Source organism: Eucalyptus grandis, chromosome 3 (assembly GCF_016545825.1).
Source record: "Eucalyptus grandis isolate ANBG69807.140 chromosome 3, ASM1654582v1, whole genome shotgun sequence".
Lineage (NCBI taxonomy): Eukaryota > Viridiplantae > Streptophyta > Magnoliopsida > Myrtales > Myrtaceae > Eucalyptus > Eucalyptus grandis.
In genome coordinates, this window is record NC_052614.1 from 43,095,289 (window position 1) to 43,116,048 (window position 20,760).

The 20,760-nt window shown below is 38.2% G+C and overlaps 1 protein-coding gene across 13 annotated transcripts; it reads right to left on the minus strand.

Moving 5' to 3' along the window:
- Positions 1-3,867: 3,867 nt before the first annotated feature.
- On the minus strand, positions 3,868-14,032 carry LOC104415414. Of its 13 annotated transcripts, none has more exons than XR_005549045.1 (10): positions 13,592-13,780; positions 12,831-13,470; positions 12,354-12,733; positions 11,383-11,756; positions 8,088-8,324; positions 7,795-7,982; positions 7,014-7,670; positions 6,516-6,902; positions 4,856-6,409; positions 3,868-4,253 (listed from the first exon to the last, which is right to left on the minus strand). XR_005549045.1 is itself a non-coding variant. In XM_039308205.1 (5 exons), the coding sequence occupies exons 3-5, from the start codon at positions 7,177-7,179 to the stop codon at positions 6,315-6,317; spliced, it is 651 nt and encodes a 216-aa protein (XP_039164139.1). In that variant the 5' UTR covers positions 7,180-7,670; positions 7,795-7,982; positions 8,088-9,553; the 3' UTR covers positions 4,682-6,314. The 13 variants fall into 13 exon arrangements, 1 of the variants encoding a protein (XP_039164139.1); XR_005549049.1 differs by lacking the exon at positions 3,868-4,253 and having other exon boundaries at positions 4,567-4,946; positions 5,053-6,409; XR_005549048.1 differs by lacking the exon at positions 3,868-4,253 and having other exon boundaries at positions 4,567-4,949; positions 5,053-6,409.
- Between the last annotated feature and the right edge of the window lie 6,728 nt (positions 14,033-20,760).

Sequence of the window (20,760 nt, forward strand, 5' to 3'; positions counted from 1 at the left end):
AATAAAAATAAAAAGAGAAAAAAATAAAAATAAAATGAAAAAATTTTAAAAATTAAAATACTATTAAAAATTATACACGCGCCGATCAGTTACAAACGCACCGCCGGCCAAAATAGCAAAATCCGGTCAAAATTGGCCGGAAAGGACTTAATTGGCACAACGTAAAAGGTTTAGGACTAAATCGACACCAAAAAAGGTTTAGGACTAAATCGGCACAAAGCCAAAAGGTTTAGGACTTTTTTGGCACTTTTCCCTCAACTATTCCATTGTAATTGTTTCGTTTGTTTGACCATTTGAAGCTTAAGGAGAAAAACATCTGCCTGGTTTAGTGTGGGGGCTTCCATTTCTTTCATAACTTTTATTACTGACCCTGTGTGAGGCTCTCTTTCGCTTATTTCCATGCAGAGGGAAATAGACTTTCTTGGAAGGCTATCTCACCCTAACCTTGCCACACTCCTGGGATTTTGTCAAGAGGACGAAAATTTAGCTCTTGTTTATGAGTTCATGCCGATGGGCAGTTTGGGAAAACATATATTCAAAAGTAAGTGATCTAATCATTTTGTAAATCTAGAAAAGGTCTCCTTAAGAATGCCAATTGTTTAGCATATCTTCTCGATTAGTTCATAGTCATAGTTGATGCATGTGCCTATTTCAAAATTTAAGCTAGTTTTAACATGTATTTGCTTTTAAGAATTACTTACATTTTATACTGTTTATTATTCTGGTTAAGGAGGGCTCTACAGATCATCTCTCATGGAATGTATGCCTCAAGATCGCAGTCGGGGCTACCAGAGGCTTGGCCTTCTTGCACAATTTTGAGAGGCAAATAATATTCAGGGATTTCAAATCTTCAAATATTTTGCTAGATGGGGTGAATACTTTATCCTCCTTATGATGATTAAGGTCTTGTATCCTAAAATTCACATGAACCATATCATTCTAGTAAAATTCTTGGGAGAAGTATAATGACGATAATGAAATGCCTAGTATCTCACTTTGAACACTTGCAATTGTGTACTCTAACCAGGAGAAAAGAGTCACGGTAGGAGTGAAGAGCCTATGTTTCCCTCTGCTTAATTGATGGAAGGGTTGTAATTGATCACAAATCTATCCTTCTTAGATTTGATGTTTAGTTCAGAACACAAGACCATTAAACTGTCCCTAGTTGCTTTTAAATATTTCCATATTGTCTTTTGCTAGATTCACAAAAAGTTTCCAATTGATATTTAGGTTGGAACCCGAGTCTAATCTATTGTTCAGTTCTTCTGCAGTCTTACACGGCCAAACTCACGGACTTTGGATTGGTGAGGTCTGGTCCTTCAGAGGGCAAGTCACATGTTACGACACAGTTTATGGGTACCTTTCACTATGCTGCCCCTGAATACAGAGCAACCGGTAATTTTTCCATTGTAAAGTGCCTTTTGGCAACTTATATTTCATAATGCCATTTTCTAGAAAATAATGATAATATTTTTCGGTATTCGATTGAAACTTGAAAATAAACTAAATAACATTTTTTGCTGTTCGATATGAAAAATTCGATTCAATTTTACTCCATGGACTCTTTTTAATAAATATTTCATTTTAAAATTGAATTTTTAATTATTATTTTTAAAATTTTCATTTTCTTTCCACTTTTTTCTTTTTCTCCTCCTCCTTCTTCTTCAATTAATAGCCAGCCATGGTGACTGGCCAAAGGAGACCTTGAGCTCGGTGGCCTTAGGCCTTGCCAAATCGGCGAGTGGCCAGCCTTGAGCTCGTTGATTTGGCGAGCAAGCTCAAGGCTTGCCCAAGGCTGATCCTCGACCGTTCTGTGGTGGCGGTTGGTCAAGAAAGAAAGAAAAAAAAATAAGAAAAAGAAAAAGAATTAAAAATTCTAATTTTTAAGAGGGTAGTGCTATTTCCACTCCTTATATGACTAAATCCACCTTGTGGCCGGCAGCCGGTTGAGAAAGAAAGAAAAAAAGAAAAAGAAAAAAGAATTAAAAATTCTAATATTTTAAAGGACGGTGTTATTTCCACCCCAATTTTTTTTAACAAAAAGACAAAATTGCCCCAAATCATTTATTGCAACTTAAATTGGTGCTGCAAATTAAAAGGAATCGGATCAAAAAAAAAAAAAAAAAAAACTAGTGCTGCAAATTTATTTATTTTTTTGAACATAGTGCCACAAATTTATGGAGTGCGTACACACACACACAAGATTGCCCCATTTTTTTTTTTCTGTGGTACACACACAATTTGTGTGCCACAAATTAATTTACTTTGCTTTTCTTAGTTTTTCTATTTCTATGTAGGATCTAATTGACAAAATTAAGAATTTCACATGTTTTGTTTTGACATATTGTGTGCACTAGGTTTTCTTTTTTATTGATAGATTTTATTTTCGTAGAAATTAGTTTTGTTGAAAGGAAAATTTTCAAAAACCTAACTCTTTTTTGCATTATTGAGCAAACTTAAGGATCGATTATCAAAGAAATTTTCAAAAAATAAATAAATTAAGATAGATAATTTTTAACACAGCGACTTGTTTATAAATTTTCACTTTTGTTGTGCATATCATCATTAATCCTTTTCTTATCAGTTGTCCTTTATATACAAATACATCAGATGCAATGAAAGGATTAAAAAGAAAAAGAAAAACCTCTTTAAAGGTTTTTGAAAATGAAATCATAGTTATACTTTCCAACATGAAAATTTAAAAGATATATATATAATATATTTATATATATATATATATATATATATATATAAATTCTAATGAAATCTCATCATTTTGGATTGACAAAAATTAATAGCATACATGAAGTATTCACGATAAAAAAATATTAAATATCTCATTATACATAACTTTTTCACATCGATGATTTTAGCATATTCGTAGATGCTCTTACAACGTCTCACATGCTCTTTGTAATAGTATCTGACTAATAGTAAAGAAAAGAAAATATAAATTCTTTATGTTGTAATTAAAGAGACTTGATATATATTTTCTTAAAAAATATATAGGATGCCCATAATAGACCAAAACAAAATATGTAAAATGCTTAATTATGGCAACTGGATTCTAGATGGAGGTGAAAATAAAAGAAAAAAAGAAAAAAAAGAAATGGGACCACCACTATAAATTGCAAGTAAATGATCAAGGGCAATCTTGTTTCCTTGGTGAAAATGGGGTGGATTTAGTCATATATGGAGTGGAAATAGCATTGCCGTTTTTAAAAAAGAAATAAGAGAAAAAAATGAGGGCTAGCAATAGTGTGAGATAATAGAGAATGGGTGAGAAAAATGTCTTCCCTACTTGAAAAGAGGAAAACATTTTTCTCTATTTTAAAAGACTTTTTTCATTGATGGAAAATGTTTCTCTCAATCAGTTAATTTTCTACGAAATTAGTATCAGAAAATCCGGAAAACTTTTTCCAGAAAATTGTTTCTAGTGAAAATGGAGCCTTAGTGTTGAAAAACATTTAGTCTTGAATTTTGACAATAATATCAGGAAGTTATTTTCTAATGTTTCGCTGCAACATCACATAAAACTCTTGGATTTTACAGGGCGTCTATGTGTAAAGAGTGATGTTTACAGTTTTGGTATCGTGCTGCTTGAGATACTAACGGGCTTGAGGGCATTTGATTGGAGACGTCCACGAGGCAAAGCTAATTTAGTGGAGTGGGCTCGACCATTCTTATCCAGTAAAGATAAACTGTGGACTATAATGGACTCTAGATTGAAGGGCAAATATAATAGATATTCTGCATTCCAAATAACAAAGCTTGCCTCAAAATGCGTTGAAGAGACTCCTAGGTTTCGGCCTTCCATGACTAAAGTCGTGAAAGAATTAGAATCAATAGAAGCTGCCAGTGCTAATAGAATATGAAATGCTTGAATTTATTTATTATGTTGTTCGTACTTCATGTGATGCGATCAAAGTCTTGAAGGCACCATGCATGATCGATTTGTTCACTAGCAGGGACTTTTTCTGCTTGTATGAACAGAGCAGTCATTGGTCACACTATTCAGTATCCTTCCCAGGTGAAACTCATTTGGCCTATTCGATCAAATAAGCATTGACTACATGTTCAAATTTTCATAGGAAATAGCAGCCCGCATTGATTTGTGGATTGTAATATTAAATTTGAGAAATAGGTTCGGAGTGGACTCCATATATGTGGCTTTGTGCTAAAAAAAGTACCTTCCTGCTTGACTTATCTTACGATGCGCCTTGTCCTTAGGAATAACCATTCTGCCAGGTTATCTGAATGAAGCAAAAAAAATTTGCACATAATGACTAAAATCCTTTCGGCTTGGTTTTTCATTCTTGTAAATAGTTTGAGGTAAAAGAGAGAACCTTCCTTATGCCCTTCTCAGAAAAGAACTTCTGACAATTTCTTGCTAGCTTCATTTAGAAGTGTGCTTGAAGTTTTACTTCTAGACATGATGGAACTTAATTTGGAGGTTTTGGCTATCAGCTATCTTAGTTAAAAGAGATGAACAGAATGACTTCTCCGTAACGTTCTATGCTACAAGAACAACCAAATAAATGACAATATTGTCGAGAGAGAGGCCGCTGAGAAGGAAAATATTGTGTACTTTGTGGAACACTCTTTTTGATATTCTAGCGTGATTTTACTGTTGTCTTGTTTCTCCAATTGTTTCTCGAATGCCAAAAGTATGTATCCAATATGCACCAAAGTGAAGTGATTTTAATGCCAGAAATTCATTCAGGATTAGATGTTGCCTTCTTTTGGCAAGTCTAACTAGGAGGACCGAGCACCAACAGACAAAAGTCCTAACGTATTTCCAGGCACATCAAAATAATAATGAACATAGTTTTGCGGCTTACATATATTTTCTTACCTCAGTTCTTCCTCCACGCAAGTGTCCATGTCTCTCACTGCCCATTCCGGTCCAAAGCAGGATATAAAAAACTAAAGTTTCATTCCTTTTACTGCTGGACAACAGACAATGACTCTCAAACGGATGAATATAATTGCTAGTAAAAAGACAGATTGGGAAGGGAAGATTCGTGGAATTTTTGAGTCACTCAAACTTACTTCATCTACAGAAACTTCATAAACCATTCTTTGACTTCACTGATCTTCTGCAGACAAGCACTTACCAATGCTGTCTGTGCGCTTGCCCATATGCCGGACCAGCAAAACGAGGTGAAATGCTCATAGTTGTTATTGATGAGGTTGTACTTGCCGAAACTATCGTGCTCATGAAGCTTGCCAGCCTTGTTCATGACTTCCTGGGTGGTGCAAGTCCCCCATCTTGTCAGCCAACACCCAAGTTGTGGCCCACCCATATGCATATAAGCGGAGGAAATAGAGGTTCTTGCCTTCTTGCTACAAGCGATTGAGACTTGTCTTGTCAACTCTTATTCGTGTGAAGTGAATCACGCAGCCTTCTCCAACGTAGATTCCTGTTGTAATCAATAATGAGCATGTGCAGTATAAAAGAGAGCACCTTCTTTATGCCCTTCGCAGAAAAGAACTTCAGACAATTTCTTGATAGCTTCATATAGATAGAGTGCGCTCAAAGTTGTAATTCTAAACTTGATGGAACTTAATTTGGAGGCTTTGGCTATCAGCTATGAACAGAATGACTTCTCAGTAATGTTATAGAACTCGTTGGCACTTACGCTATGCTACAGATGGTATTTGTGTGTGTGAAGTGAGGAGATTGTTCATTGATTGAGGCAGTTTCTCCCTTTTAATTTAACTTTATTTTTATTATAAAGCCACCAAGTTGCACCGATTCAAACTTTTCTTTTTGTCCAACTATTTCAGGAAGGATAGAAGTAAATCTGCTAGAGCGTCTTTGTAAATCTGCTAGAGTGTCTTTGTTAACAGTGCAGACCACGTCAACAGTACACCAATCTAACTTAAACTCTCTGCTGTACGTGGCCACCCAATTCGTGTTATATAATTGGAACCTTGCTGGGGAGGGAGGGAGGGAGGGAGAGAGAGAGAGAGAGAGAGAGAGAGAGAGATCGCCGCTTTAAAGTAAATGGTAATGGTGAGGTCACTGAGAAGGAAAAGATTGTGCACTTGTGGAACAAACTCTTTTCGATAGTCTAGTGCGATTTCACTGTTGTTTTGTTTCTCCAATTATTTCTCGAATGCCAAAAGAATGTATCCAACATGCACAAAAGTGAATTGATTTGAATGTAAGAAATGCATTCAGGATTAGATGTTACCTTCTTATGGCAAGTCTAACTAGGAGGACCGAGCACCAACAGACAGAAATCCTCACATATTTCCAGGCACATCAAATAACAATGAACATAGCTTTGCGGCTTACATACATTTTCTTATCTCAGTTCTTCCTCCGTGCACATGCGCATGTCTCTCGCTGCCCATTCCAGTTCAAAAGTGGATATACAAAACTGAAGTTTCATTCCTTTCACTGCTGAATGACAGACAATGACTCTCAAACAGATGAAAATAGTTGCTTGTAAAAAGAAAGACAGGGAAGGAAAGATTCGTGGAAATTTTGAGTCACTCGAACTTACCCTGCAGAAGCTTCATGAACCATCCTTTGACTTCACTGATCTTCTGCAGACAAGCACTGACCAATGCTGTCTGTGCACTTGCCCGTATGCCGGTCCGGCAAAATGAGGCGAAATGCTCACAGTTGTTATTGATGAGGTCGTACTTGCCGAAACTATCGTGCTCATGAAGCTCGCGAGCCTTGTTCACGACTTCCAGGGGCAATTTGGTTTGCGGTAAGGTGGTGCAAGTCCCCCATCTCGTCAGCCAATACCCAAGTTGCGGCCGCCCATATGCATATAAGCGGAGGGAATAGAGGTTCCCGCCTTCTTGCTGGAAGCGATGGAGATGAGTCTCCTCAACTCCTGTCCTTGTTAAGTGAATCACGTAGCCCTCACCGATGTAGATTCCTGTTATAATCAACAATGAGTATGTGCAATAGAGAAAAAGAATCGGTTGTCCAAATCATTCCACATGGACTAAATAGTTACTGTAGAATCACCACAATTTCTCCAAAATACCTTTCACTGAGTAGAATGATGCATTGGCAGCAAGGAAATATCCAACAAGACAATTTTCAAAATGTGTTTTACCCTCGGCTAAAGCCTCAGGGGGAGGAACAGCAACAAGCTTGTTTCCTGACGACGACGACGACTTTGAACACTTGCTTTGCCATGCTGCATTCATAACATTGTTGTCGGATCTATATTCCCGCGTGATGGATCATTGTTGGCAACCCACCCCCTGGGGGGAGGGAGGGATGCTGGGTTGATGCGCTTGAAAACCTGGACCTTGAACAGCTACCAGAAGGAATGGTGGCGCTGTGGACTGGAGGAGAACTTCAATCTTACCGTCTTTCTGGCATTCTGTCGAAACAACTCGTCGACACCAACAAAGTAGGGAAGCGGAGAGGCCGACATGAAGAGTCTAAGATGGAGAATCGCTGGAGATGGAGATGGTCGAAGCTGGAAATGCTGAGAAGTATAACGGCGAAGCTTGAAATGGACTGGTGACCGGAAAGAAAGAAATGAAGCACAGCTCAGTTAGGTTCTCTCTCTGGATTTCGTCGAACATCTGGACAGCTGAGGAGAGGGGCCGGCAATGGGGAGCGGTTGGAACGTGCGACGGTAGCAGAGGACCGTTGGAGGAGAGGCTTTATCTCTGAAGTTATGCAACTACTGTTGTTTGGGCCAACATAAGATAATAAAGGAAAATTTAGTCGAGCTACATATGAAGATATCCATGTTCAAGAAAAACGATACTGATGCTGGAAAAGAAAGAAGAAGGTGATGAATGACTAACCATGATGGGTGTACAATCCATATCGCCGATAAGTATAGATGTGATCTCCGGGTTTGAGATCTTCCTGTCCTACCACATCCCCTGTGGGTCGCAACAATATTGCGAAAACAGTGATGATGATGTAGGCCAACATTTTCTCTCTCTTGGACTGGTGTGCTTGAGCTGGTCTTTAATTAGCGTCCACCCGCCTAAAAGAGCCAAACGGGATCAAGAGAGCAAAAAAAGAGTTAGAAAGAATGTTAACTGAGAAGAAAAAAGAAAGTTGAAAGCCAGTTCTAGAGGGAGCGAATTACCTGCACTGCTCCTGCTAAGGTGAGTGTGCCTGCCGGGAGCCGATTATATAATGGCAATGGAGGAGGAGGAGGAGGAGGAGGAGGAGGAGGAGGCGGGATATGGAGTGATGGGAAGAGAGGAAAGTGCTTTTTGAAGGGTACGTTTGATCTGGTCCGGTGGTGACATAAGTGAGCGAGTGAGAGTAAGTGAGAGAGCTGCAAGTTGGGTTGAAGCTGGCCATCATCACAAGTGGAATCCTAGAGAAGCAGAGCATGTTGCCGTTTCTCAAAGCAAGGAGCAAAAAGCAGAGAGAGACGGAAGGAGGAGGGTGATGGTGACAGCACTGACAGGGGGCGGTGCGAAAAGAAAATCAAGGCGACCCGGTCAAAAAAGGAGAGACCGGGGGGGACCAATTTTTCGAACCTTTTTAGCGGAGATTACGCAAAGAAGCTTACGTTTTAAGCTGGGTTTTACACGGTGAGCCGCAATCAATCGCCATTTATATGGAGGATAAAATGAAAGATGGCATTTACAAATTTTTGTACCTCGGTCCATCCATAGAGTTATACTTGTTTTTGTTTTTTGTTTTTTGTTTTTTGTTTTTGGCTTAGATTCAATTTGTCTGACCTGTGTAAATAAAGAAAAGGGCGAAGAAGCCCTTCCACAAAATAAAGTAGTCGACATAATGTGCTGATCGTATTGAGCACGGTATGTCTGTAAATTGTTCGAGTGTACATGTCATAAAAGTATTCTTTTAATAAGTTGCTATTGAATGTGGTGATAGATATTGGATTTAGTTTGGATGTTGGGTAATGTCTTGTCAACACATACTTATTTAAGAGTTAGACATTGGTTCTCTCCTGATTCTACAGCACGTGTATGAAAATGCATGGATAACTATCAAGTCGATTATTGGTATAAGAATTTTTACGCAACGTGATTGTGTAGAGAATTCTTTACACTGATAAAGGACATAGTTTCTAGGAAAAATATGAGTCTAGTAAAAAACTTGAACATAATCAAAGATTCTTTTTTTTTTTTTTTAATAATAAGGACCATCTAATGCTTGTTACTGCACGAGTGTATTTTTTTTTTCCCCTTCATGTGGGAATGGACAAAGTGAAGTTGAGAGGGAGCTAATCACCTGCACTATTCCTGCTAAGGTGCGCGGGGGCCAGAAGCCGACCCCTCGGATGCCTGGGAAGGTTGACGATGGCAGCGATAAATGGCAATGGCGAAGGAGGAGGAGGGAGGATTATGGGGGGTGATGGGAAGAGAGAAAAAGAAGGGGTCGGGGGTGAATGCACCTGGGTAAGAATACGAGTGCTTTGGAAGGGTACATTGGATCCGGTCTGGTAATATGAGTGAGTGAGTGGGGAATTGAACGTTGGGTTGCAGCTGTCCATCGGGACAAGTGGACCTGAGTGTGTCTTTAAACTGCTTCGTTTAAACTCTGGGATATTCCATTCTAGATAGGGAAGACAAAATTTCAAAAGGAATCTTGGGAACAAGGGTAAGCAAGACAATTTACTTGCAAAGGGGGCCATTAGGGGTGGGGGCAGACGTTGATCTGGTCTAGTGAGAGTGCTTTTAATGGGGACGTTGGATCTGGTCTGGTGACCTGAGTGAGTGAGTGAGTTGAACGTTAGGTTGAAGCTGTCCATGATCCGTGGAATCTTAGGTAAGCATGGCATGGTGCCATTTCTCAAAGGGAATCTCACAAAGCAAGGAAACAAGAGAGACGGAGAGGGGACAGGAGGAGGGGATAGTCAAAGTGGTAGTGTAAAAGAAAAAGAAAAACATGAATTAGAAAAGAGAGGAGATAGATAAAAGAATGGTCCGGTCCAGGCGCAAACAGAGGGGGACACGGAGAAAATCAGGCAAGACCCACTCAAAACCCCCGCCGGGGCCCCCCGGGATTTTGTTTAGGGTGGGGTTGTTGGTGTATGCAAAGAAAAGTACGTTTAAGCTGGGTTTCACGCAGGGAGCAGCAATCACTCACCACCGTTTTGAAGATATAATGAAAGATGACATTGACAAATTTTGCACCTCGGTCCATCCATAGAGTATACTTGATTTTTTTTTTTTTTTTTAGATTCAATTTGTCCAAGCCAAAAAAAGAAAAAAAGGCCAAGAAGCCCTTCTTTAAAATAAAGAAGTTGACATCATGTAAAGATCGTATTAAGTGTGACACATCTGTAAATTGTTTCAGCGTGTGTATAATTGACAAGGGCTCCATCCCATGGCCAGGCGAGGGCCATCCCTCACCAGGTCAGGCAAGGGCTTGCGTGGGTGGCCACAATTAAAAGTAAAGAAAATTACAAAGAAAATAAAAAACAAATAAAAAAATAAAAAATTATACACATTAGTTATTTTTGGTCTTAATTGGTCGGATATATTGAATTGACAAATTGTCAAAAGGGATAAGACTACACTAGCCAAAGAGTGCAATAGGTTTAGAACTTTTTTTTTATTTGAGGTAATTTTCCCACAATACAATAGAATATGTTATATTCCAGGATTAGAATGTGCACAAGTACTATGAATTATTAGTACTTAATACATTTAAAAAAATGCTTAATGTAAAACTCATGTGAATATGGACAAGAGAACTGGTTTGATCTATAATTCTCGCATATATAATCCCTAATTCATTCAGTCATAGGTCATTTTCCTTTCGGAAGATGATCAATCTTTGGTCCTAAATGAGTGTTCCGAAAGAGCCAAACCAATTAACATAATGATCAATCTTTGGTCCTAAATGAGTGTTCCGAAAGAGCCAAACCAATTGACATGGTGTTCTTGCGATAGCCTTCTTTTGTATGTGGACCCTGTCTTTTTCAGTGCCACTACTAGAAAAAAGAAATGTGATTGTTAATTGGGGTCTATAAGGACATTTATCTAAATCTTATACGTGTATGTCCTCACATTCCTTTGGAAAAGGGTACATAATACTCTAAGGCTTACGCTTTCTCCACTCCACTTCTGACTTCCCACCTCTTGAAGGTCGTTCAGATTTTTAATTAGGATAAAACTTGATAAGATATGATATGAAATTCAATGACTTTGTTTTTTTCATTTATTGTTTAGTAAATTGCAGTAATAAAGTAGATATTTTCATATTCTATTTTGTCCGTTGGTATGAACTGTAAATGAACTTAAAAATGTACATACGAAGATGGTAATATCTCTCGCGATCCATTACTAAGATGCCATAAACGAAGATAGCTTCCATCACTAAATTCATGATTACTAAATGATCAATTTCGCTCCTAAATGGAGAATAACCAACAGCTCAATGGATATATGGCTTACCTCTTCTGGCATTTGTTTCTATAAAACAATGTCTTTGGGGGAATGCCGCAAGGTGTTTCTGGAGAAACTTTTGTTCAAGCTGATCACGCAATCCACAAACTGGTTTTGTTAGAATTTCCAAGATGCTTGTTCTTTCTGGCGTTTTCCTCTTTCTATGTTGGGCAAGTCCAATGGCTTGTTATAGTCCATTGAGTGGGCTGGCGCTAACGTAGAAGGGCCAGGTGGCGTATCCTTTCTAACTGGGGCTTGGTGCCAAGAACGAGACTAAATCTGCTAGAGTGCATTTGTTAACGGTGCAGACCACGTCAACACCAATCCAACTTATACTCTCTGCTGTATGTGGCCACCCAATTCATGTTATGTAATTGGAACCCCTGTTGTCAAGAGAGAGAGAGATCACCGTGAAGAAAAACAAGGCCATTCATTTCATGCTTTAAAGTGAATGACAATGATGGCCAAGCAAGAACAACAAAATGAATGACAATATTGTCAAGAGAGAGGTTGCTGAGAAGGAAAAAAGTTGTGTACTCGTGGAACAAACTCTTTTTGATAGTCTAGTGTGATTTCGCTGTCGTCTCGTTTCTCCAATTGTTTCTCGAATGCCAAAAGAATGTATCCAATATGCACCAAAGTGAAGTGATTTGAATGCTAGAAATTCATTCAGGATTAGATGTTGCCTTCTTTTGGCAAGTCTAACTAGGAGGACCGAGCACCAACAGATAGAAGTCCTTAATTATTTCTGGGCAAATTAAATAATAAGGACCATAGATTTGCGGCTTACATACATTTTCTTATCCCAGTTCTTCCTCCGTGCATTTGTGCATGTCTCTCGCAATTGGATATACAAAACTAACGTTTTATTCCTTTTACTGCTGGATGACAGACAACTCTCAAACAGATGATAATAATTGCTAGTAAAAGACAGATAGAAAAGGGAAGATTCATGGAAATTTTGAGTCACTCAAACTTACTTCGTATGCAGAAACTTTGTGAACCATTCTGACTTCACTGATCTTCTGCAGACAAGCACTGACCAGTGCTGTCTGTGCACTTGCCCGTATGCCGGTCTGGCAAAACGAGGCTAAATGCTCACAGTTGTTATTGATGAGGTCGTAGTCACTGAAACTATTGTGCTCATGGAGCTCGTGAGCCTTGTTCACGACTTCCTGGGGCGATTTGGTTTGGGGTAAGGTGGTGCAAGTCCCCCACCAGTACCCAAGTTCTGGCCGCCTATAAGCATATAAGCGGAGGGAATGGAGTTTCTTGCCTTCTCACTGGAAGCAATGGAGACTTGTCTCCTCAACTCCTGTTTGTGTGAAGTGAATCATATAGGCCTCTCCGACATAGATTCCTGTTATAATCAATAATGAGTATATGCAATATAGATCCAAATCATGCCACATGTAGTAAATAGTTGCCGTAGAATCACCACAATTTCTCTGCAATACCTTTCACTAAGTGGAATGATGCCTTGGCAGCAAGGAAATATTGAACTAGACAATTTTTGAAATGTATTTTCCCCCCGACTAAAGCCTCAGGGGGGAGGAACAGCGATAAGCTTGTTTCCCAATGCTGACGATTTTGGGACGCTTGCTTTCCTATGCCATGTTCGTACATCATTGTCGGATCTATGTCCTGCGTGATGGATCGTTATCGGCGGCAGAGGGAAGATGCTGGGTTGATGCGCTTGAAAACCTGGACCTTGAACAGCTACCTGAAGGAACGGTAGCAATGTGGACGGGAGAAGAACTTCAATCTTACCGTCTCTCCGGCATTTTGTCGAACGCCTCGTCTACACCAACAAAGTAGCGTAGCGGAGAGGCCAACGTGAAGAGTCTAAGATGGAGATTCGCTGGATGGAGATGGTCGAAGCTGGAACTGCTGAGAAGTATAACGGCGAAGCTGGGAATGGATCGGCGACCGGAAAGAAAGAAATGAAGCACAGCTCAGTCAGGTTCCCTCTCCGGCATTTCGTCGAACACCCGGACAGCTGAGGAGAGGGCCCGACGATGCGGGGAGCGGATGGAACGGGCGACGGTGGCGGAGGACGAGCGGAGGAGAGGCTTTATCTCTGAAGCTATGCGACTGCTGTTGTACGGGCCAACATAAGATAATAAAAGAAATGTTAGTCGAGTTGCATATGAAGATATCCATGTTCAAGAAAAATGACAATGATGCTGGAAAAGGAAGAAGAAGATGATGGGTGTACAAGCTACATCGCCGATAAGTATAGATGCGATCTCTGTTGAACCCTTCTTCACTCTCTTGGACTGGTGTGCTTGAGCTGGTCTTAAATTAGCGTCCAAACGGGATCGAGAGAGCAAAAAGAGTTAGAATGCAGGTTAACTGATAAGAGAGAAAGCCAGTTCCAGAGGAAGCTAAGGCAAGCGTGCCGGAAGCTGACCTTATAATGGCAATGGAGGAGGAGAGAGGAAAAGGGGAGGAAGGAGTTGGGCGGGGGGATGAACTTGGGTAAGAGGCTCGTGAGAGAGTGCTTTTTGAAGGGTACGTTGGATCTGGTCTGGTGACATGATTGAGTGAGTGAGAGAAAGAGCTGCGAGTTGGGTTGAAGCTGTCCATCATCACAAGTGGAATCCAAGAGAAGCATGGCACGGTGGCCGTTTCTCAAAGGAATCTCCCCAAAGCAAAGGAGCGAAAAACAGAGAGAGAAGGTAGTGACAGTGGTGTGGTGTGAAAATGAAAATCAAGGCGACCCGGTCAAAAATAGCGGAGAGTAAGCAAAGATAACGTCTTAAGCGGGGTTTGGGTTTCACACGGTGAGCTGCAATCAATTACCACTATATGAAAGAGTGAAAGATGGCATTGGCAATTTTTTTGTACCTCGGTCCATCCATAGAGTTATACTTGGCTGCTTTTTTTTTTTTTTTTTTTTTTTTTTTTTTTTTGAGATTCAATTTGTCCGGGCCATGTTAAAAAGGAAAGGGCAAAGAAGCCCTTCCACAAAATAAAGTAGTCAATAGACTCAACACAATGTGCCAATGGTATTGACCACAGTACGTCTACAAATTGTTGGAGCGTGTCTATTATAAATGTCACAAAAGTAGTCTTTTAGTGAGTGGCCAATCAATGTGGTGAAATGTGTTGGCTTAGTCTGGATGTTTGGTAATGTCTTTACCAAAACATACTTATTAAGAGAGTTCAAATATTGAACTACTAAGGTTACTTCGGTGGCCACCCTTCCTTCTGTGGGAAGAGAGATGTGGAAAATTCGATTCGTTATTTTCTTAAAAAGAGTTAAGAGTAAGGTTATTTAGTTTCAGGTGTGGGATTTGATTTCTAAGTTTTATAAAGAGATAAGGTAAAAGCCTTTGAATAAGTTGAAAGTTAGATTATAACAGACCACAAAATATAAAAATAAAAACAAGTCCATTATTGGCTTAAGAGTTTTTACACGTGTTACCCAATCCGTTGGAAAATGTGTAGAAGATTCTTTACACCGACGACGGACATACCTTCTAAGAAATATACAAACCTAGTAAAAATCTTGAACAAAATTCAAGGTTTTTTTTTTTTTTTTTTTTTTTAATTAGGACCATCTAATGCTTGTTCGAATATGTGCGTGTGTTCTTTTTTCCTTCATTTGGAAATGGACGAACAATATCTGGCTGATTCATGGTCGTGCCCCTATATTATCAAAATGAAGATTATCTTGCCGAACTAAAGATTAATTGCAATATAGTTTGCCAACTTATTTTGGTATACCAACTTTGCATATTAAATACTAACTTGTTGTATATTTGTCATACTGACTTTACACATTAAGTACTAAAGATTAATTGCAATATAGTTTGCTGTATATTTGCCAACTTATTTAGTATGCCAACTTGTTATGCTCATATATGTACCTTTAAATATAAGGGTTAATAGCCTGAAAATCTTCAAACTTGTACTCCAAGGTAAACTTACCCCAAATTAATTTTTTGAATATAAAAAATTCAAATTAGTACACTTATGACAAATATACTTTTTGTTAGTTTTCATTAAATTTTACATTCTAATTACCGAGTTGAATGATGCATGACATATAAACGGATGTACCATTATCTACAATGTCTTAGTCCATGTGCAAGTTCTACCATCCCAGAAGAATGTATTTTTCTGGTTAACTATTCCAATTTTTGGGCAATATTTATTTACTTTTCTAGCGATTTCTTCTTCCCCACCGCTCAACTCCCATTTTGGGCGTAAGATTAAATTTAGGTTGAGTAGTGAACCAGCCATGCTTTTGTGCATTTGTGTCTCATTAATGATAGTGACACTACCTTCTTGTGATTTTTTGTAATTGTCGCGACCAAATTTTCGAGTGCACCATAGGGTTTGGTTAAGGGATTGCTAAGTCTAGATTTAGCTCAGACTCCCCCAAGCTTATACCAATTTGCGAATTAAATTTAAATTTTTTAATTTGCAAATGATATTTCAATTATGAGTCGCCACTAATATATTTTTGGTGAGTCGATTAAAAACCTAAGTAAAGTAACGGGAGATTTACTTTACTCCTACGAGTTAGAGTAGGAATAAGAGATTTATGAGTTCGGGGACTTGATTATGCTAAATTTCTCTAACGCCCTTTTAGTACCTTTCTTTTTATTTTGAACTTTTTTTTGGCAAGCCGCTTGAATTATTTAAAGCTATTTCTCTAACATGTGAGGCGATCATACGGGTGCGCAAACAACCAATTTAACATCCAACAAAAGCAATGAATAAATTGCAAGGCTTACCTCATAGCAACGAAAGCATTATAATGTTAGATCAGAATTCACATCAATAACCTTAGATATAATTTTTAATTAACACGTAATTTCTTTTTGTTTTTACTTAATTAATGAGAATCATGTTTTATGCAATGCAATATAACTTAATGATTAGACATGCAATTTCTAATTAAATAGGCCTAGCAACAATTACCAAATCTAATTCTATATGACATGCAATAACATTTTTTATTTTATTTAAAAAAAAAAGAATGCAATCTATCCTAGGAATTGAAACTAATTTATCCTATGTCATTTTTTTGCATTTTTAATGTGAAATTCGAAATTAGAAAATATGAAAATTATCTAGCTAAATTAAGATTTTATCCAACTTATATTAAGAATTAGGTTAGACTGAATCCTAATTTAAACCAAGATATTATCTTAACCTAGCAATCTCTAACCTAAGATGCAGTCTATCTAAAAAGATTAATTTAAACGCCTTAATTCTACATGACATATGCATGATGATTTGTTGTTGTTTTTTTTTTATTAATTTCGAAATTAAAAAATTGCAACATGCAACTTAAATAAAAGAAAAAACTAACATCCTAAATGAATGCATTTTTTTGGATTTTTCATTTTTCAAAATTCAAAATAAATAAATTTCCCATTCTAAACATGCAGGATAACTCTAAAATAGTGAATATTCTAAAACAAACCTAATCTAACTCAGATTTTTTTTTACGGGAGCAATCAAAATAAGACATCAAGAATAGCACGGCAACAAATCCAGCAAAATATCATCCATGGCCATTTAATTTTGGAAATAAATTGACATCGTATCTCGCACATGAGATCGGATTAGCCAATTTTAGACAAAATCACAAATCGTATCTCGAGCGTAAGATCGGATTGGTGATTTTTCCATGGGATTGCGGGTCGTATTTCAAGCATGAAATCGGACCATCAATCATGTGCACGTTGTGAAATTAGGAAGATATCCTAATTTAGAAGGCTACTCGACATTTCGAATATCTTAGCATATCGGAAATTTCCATCATGGGCATCAATGAATATATCAAATAAGGAAACGGAATTTTCGAATATCTTAGCTTATCGGAAATTTTCATCATGGGCATCAATGAATATATCAAATAAGGAAACAGAATTTTCGAAAATAAAAATAGATAAGATTTTCACCTAATGCGGTGGTGCTTAGCGGGGTTCACGGGATGGCTACTCGGCAGGGGGTTTTGCATGCGGCTCCTTGATGATTGCTCGATTCAACGATATGCGCGTGAACCTCGAGAAGCAATCTGCAAAACGATAACTTTTTTTGTCGCAGCAGTAGCAAAGCTTGCCGAGAGACCTAGAGAACCACGATGGGGAGATGCTCCAAATTTCAATAAAATAGGTGTGCGAAATCGTCCCTCCTTTCAATGTACACGTCCTCCCTTACTGAAAGAACGTGCGCCCTTCTCTCGTGTGACCATGCATTAAGTGGAATTTTGCCATGACTCTGTGAACTTTACCCCCGTCCTTTGTTAACCGAAGGTGGTCTTGAATTTAGCCCAAAATTTCTTGAAGCGTCAATGACCGCTGGACTGAAAGATCGTTGAAATTGCTACGGCGTCTTGCTTGGAGGCTGCAAAGGTCGTCGAAGGCTGATGTGTCGTTGTAGCGGAGACAAATAAAACTACAGAATTATTGCTAAAACTCGCCTGGAAACCTGCAAGACGTAACAAACACCAAAGCTTCGTGGGATCGACCTTGGTTATGCGGAAGTTGCGGAAGTTGCGGGTGTTGACGGTGGCGACGCTCACGGTGGACGTAATTTACCGAGACTGGAACTCACGTTGAGGATCAAGATGCTAAAGTTGTTGAAGAATTTGCGAGCCTAATGTGCCCAGTGTGTTTTCGGCTTCTCCTCTAGAAGTTTTCTTCCTGGTTAGTGGGTAGTTAAGAGAAAATAAATAAAAAGACTCAAATTGGAGACATGAATCTGAAGCGATTCATGGGATCATGGCGGTAGAGGCCTGAAGGCATGAATTTCGTGAGAAGAAAATCTCTGCCCGCGAACCCCTTCATTTATTCTTCACCCGGCGCTTCTCTTATCTCCATGTGATGTATTTTTTAGCACGAGCCCACTCTCCCTCTCTTCGTGCAGCTGCTCTGTCTCTCTCAAGCCGTGTGTTTCTCTATACGCCGTGAGATTATTCTGTGCTCCCCTAAATGTGGCTGTGTATAGAATTGTGTGGCCTTCTTCAAAACCCTATGTGTATTAATCTATTTATAAGCCACGGATTAGGGTTTTTAATTTTCCAAAATCATATCCACAAAAATTTCTTTTCCAAATGCAATATTTGTATTTCCAAACGCAATATTTGTTTTTGAATTGAAATCTCACAAAGATAAATTCCGTAAAATCTCTCCAAAGATATGGGCTTGGGCTAATTTGCTTTCTTCGCTAGCCCGACTCATTAAATTAAAGTTTCTAAAGCATTAATTTGAACCTATCCGTCACCGGCCCAATGTAAATGCAAATTAAAATAAATACACCTAAAACTATATGCTATGTAATTAACAAATTTTTTTTCAAGGATAAAATTAATCCCTAATTTTTTAATACAATAAATGACTAAACGGGTCACCAAAATTTAGGTGTCAATAGTAATCAAAACATTGGGAATGAAGACATTTGTTTTCTTATCAAGTATATTTAACAAGTGTCTCGGGATACTTCCTTGCAAGACCTAATACATATTTATGAAGCAGAGATAGTAGGCACGAGTTAATCTTGAGCACATTTTGGCTGCATTAGGTGGGCTGAATAAAACTCCTTTTATCCTATCTGTAATTTGGAGTGATGCAAAATCCAAATATAACTGAATATAGCCTCGATATAATTTGGATAAAAAATCTCACCTTGGGGTGAGGTAGATCCATCTAAATTGGAAAATAAAATTTTTCTCTCTCCCTTCCCCTCTCTCTTCATTGCTACAATTTAGACTTGGTCGGAGTGGTGACCAGTGACCACCACGGAAAGATAGAGCCAACTAGATTTGGCTGGTGACACCACTAGTCAATGATCGACGAGGCAATGTTTGGAGCCAGGATCCATGGCCAAGCCACCATCTTAATCGCGGTGGCTCGCAATCGTTTCATCCATGGCCCAGCCACCTCTTCGTGGTCGTTTGCGTAGATATAGAAAATGAGAAAAGTAAGGAGGAATAGAAAGGAGCGGGCAAAAAGCTTAGGTATTGCCTGAGATTGTTCCATCATCTCTAAAAGAAACTGCCCCCATCCTCTTCATTTCTCCAATTCCCATCCCATGCTTTCTCCTCTTCGTTCAACACACCCTAAAGAACCATATTTGACAATATCGTCCTTAAATTATCAACCCAGTAACTTGACATCTCCGGCAAAGTGCAAAGCTGGGATTTTTCTCGAGTTCAGTTATTTATCGAAGATCCACATGATTGTCTATCTCTTGTAAAAAGATTCTCGGTTCGCCTCACTTCCCAGCAATTTTTCTACCTATTTCTAGAGTATTGTTTTCTCCATGGAAGTTAGTTGAGCGACAACAGTCTCCTCTGTTTCACACTAGGTAGAGCGGTTGTTTTTTTTTCCAGGGTTTATTTTTAATTTTAATTCTACGAATCATATATTTATTAGGATAAATTTATTTGAATCCATGTTATATTCGGATGTCAACAAACATTGGATAGGATAGTTAAAATCCTATCCTATCATTATCCTATTCGACACTATCCTATCCAGCAAAAAAGTCCGGACAAACAAATGCAGCCTCTCTAAAGATGCCATGAAAAAAAGTTGGGATAATTACTAAAAAAAGTCATAAATCTATTATATTTGTGTCTATTCAGTTTAAAACCTTTCGATAATTTACCACTGTAGCTCATCCAGCTAATTTTGACTGGAAATCACTGATGCTGATGGCAGCCATTTCATGTGGCAAGATCGGCATTGATGTATAAACTTTTGCAATTTGTTTGAATTTTTTTGTTTGTTATCTATTCTTTAATCTTTTTTCTTTTCCTTCTTCCTCCACCGGTTGCCGGGTCTCCCCAATGACCGACTATTTACCAATATTGATATGCATTTTACCAACATTCATATACCTCTCGTCAACCCATTTCAATCAAATTTTTTTTTTTTTGGCATCATTTTTCTTGTTTAGTAATTCAGGAATAGTAGTCTAGCGTAAATTAGAGATGTAATGCTATTGTTAATCTTCCGGAGGGTAGTGTTAGAAAGTGCTTACAGTTGTTAATAAACCATTAGAAACTACTTAAAGTAAGTTTGGGGATTTTTCATAAACCGTTTCTTTTCTATGATGCATAATCAGATTTTTAATTTTTTTTATTAATAGGGTTAATACCATGAAAAACCCTAAATTGGTGCACTTATGATAAATTTACTAAAAAAAAGAAAAGATCACAAAAAACCTTAAACTTATGCACCCATGACAAATATACCTTTCGTTAATTTTCGTTAGTTTTTATCATCAAATTATTGAATTGGATGGTACGTAACAGTTGACTAGTGTATCAATTGGGGTGTCACAAGTGTACTAGTTTGTAATTTTTCGTGATATTAATCCAATTTAATGAAAATTAACATATGATAAATTTATCACAAA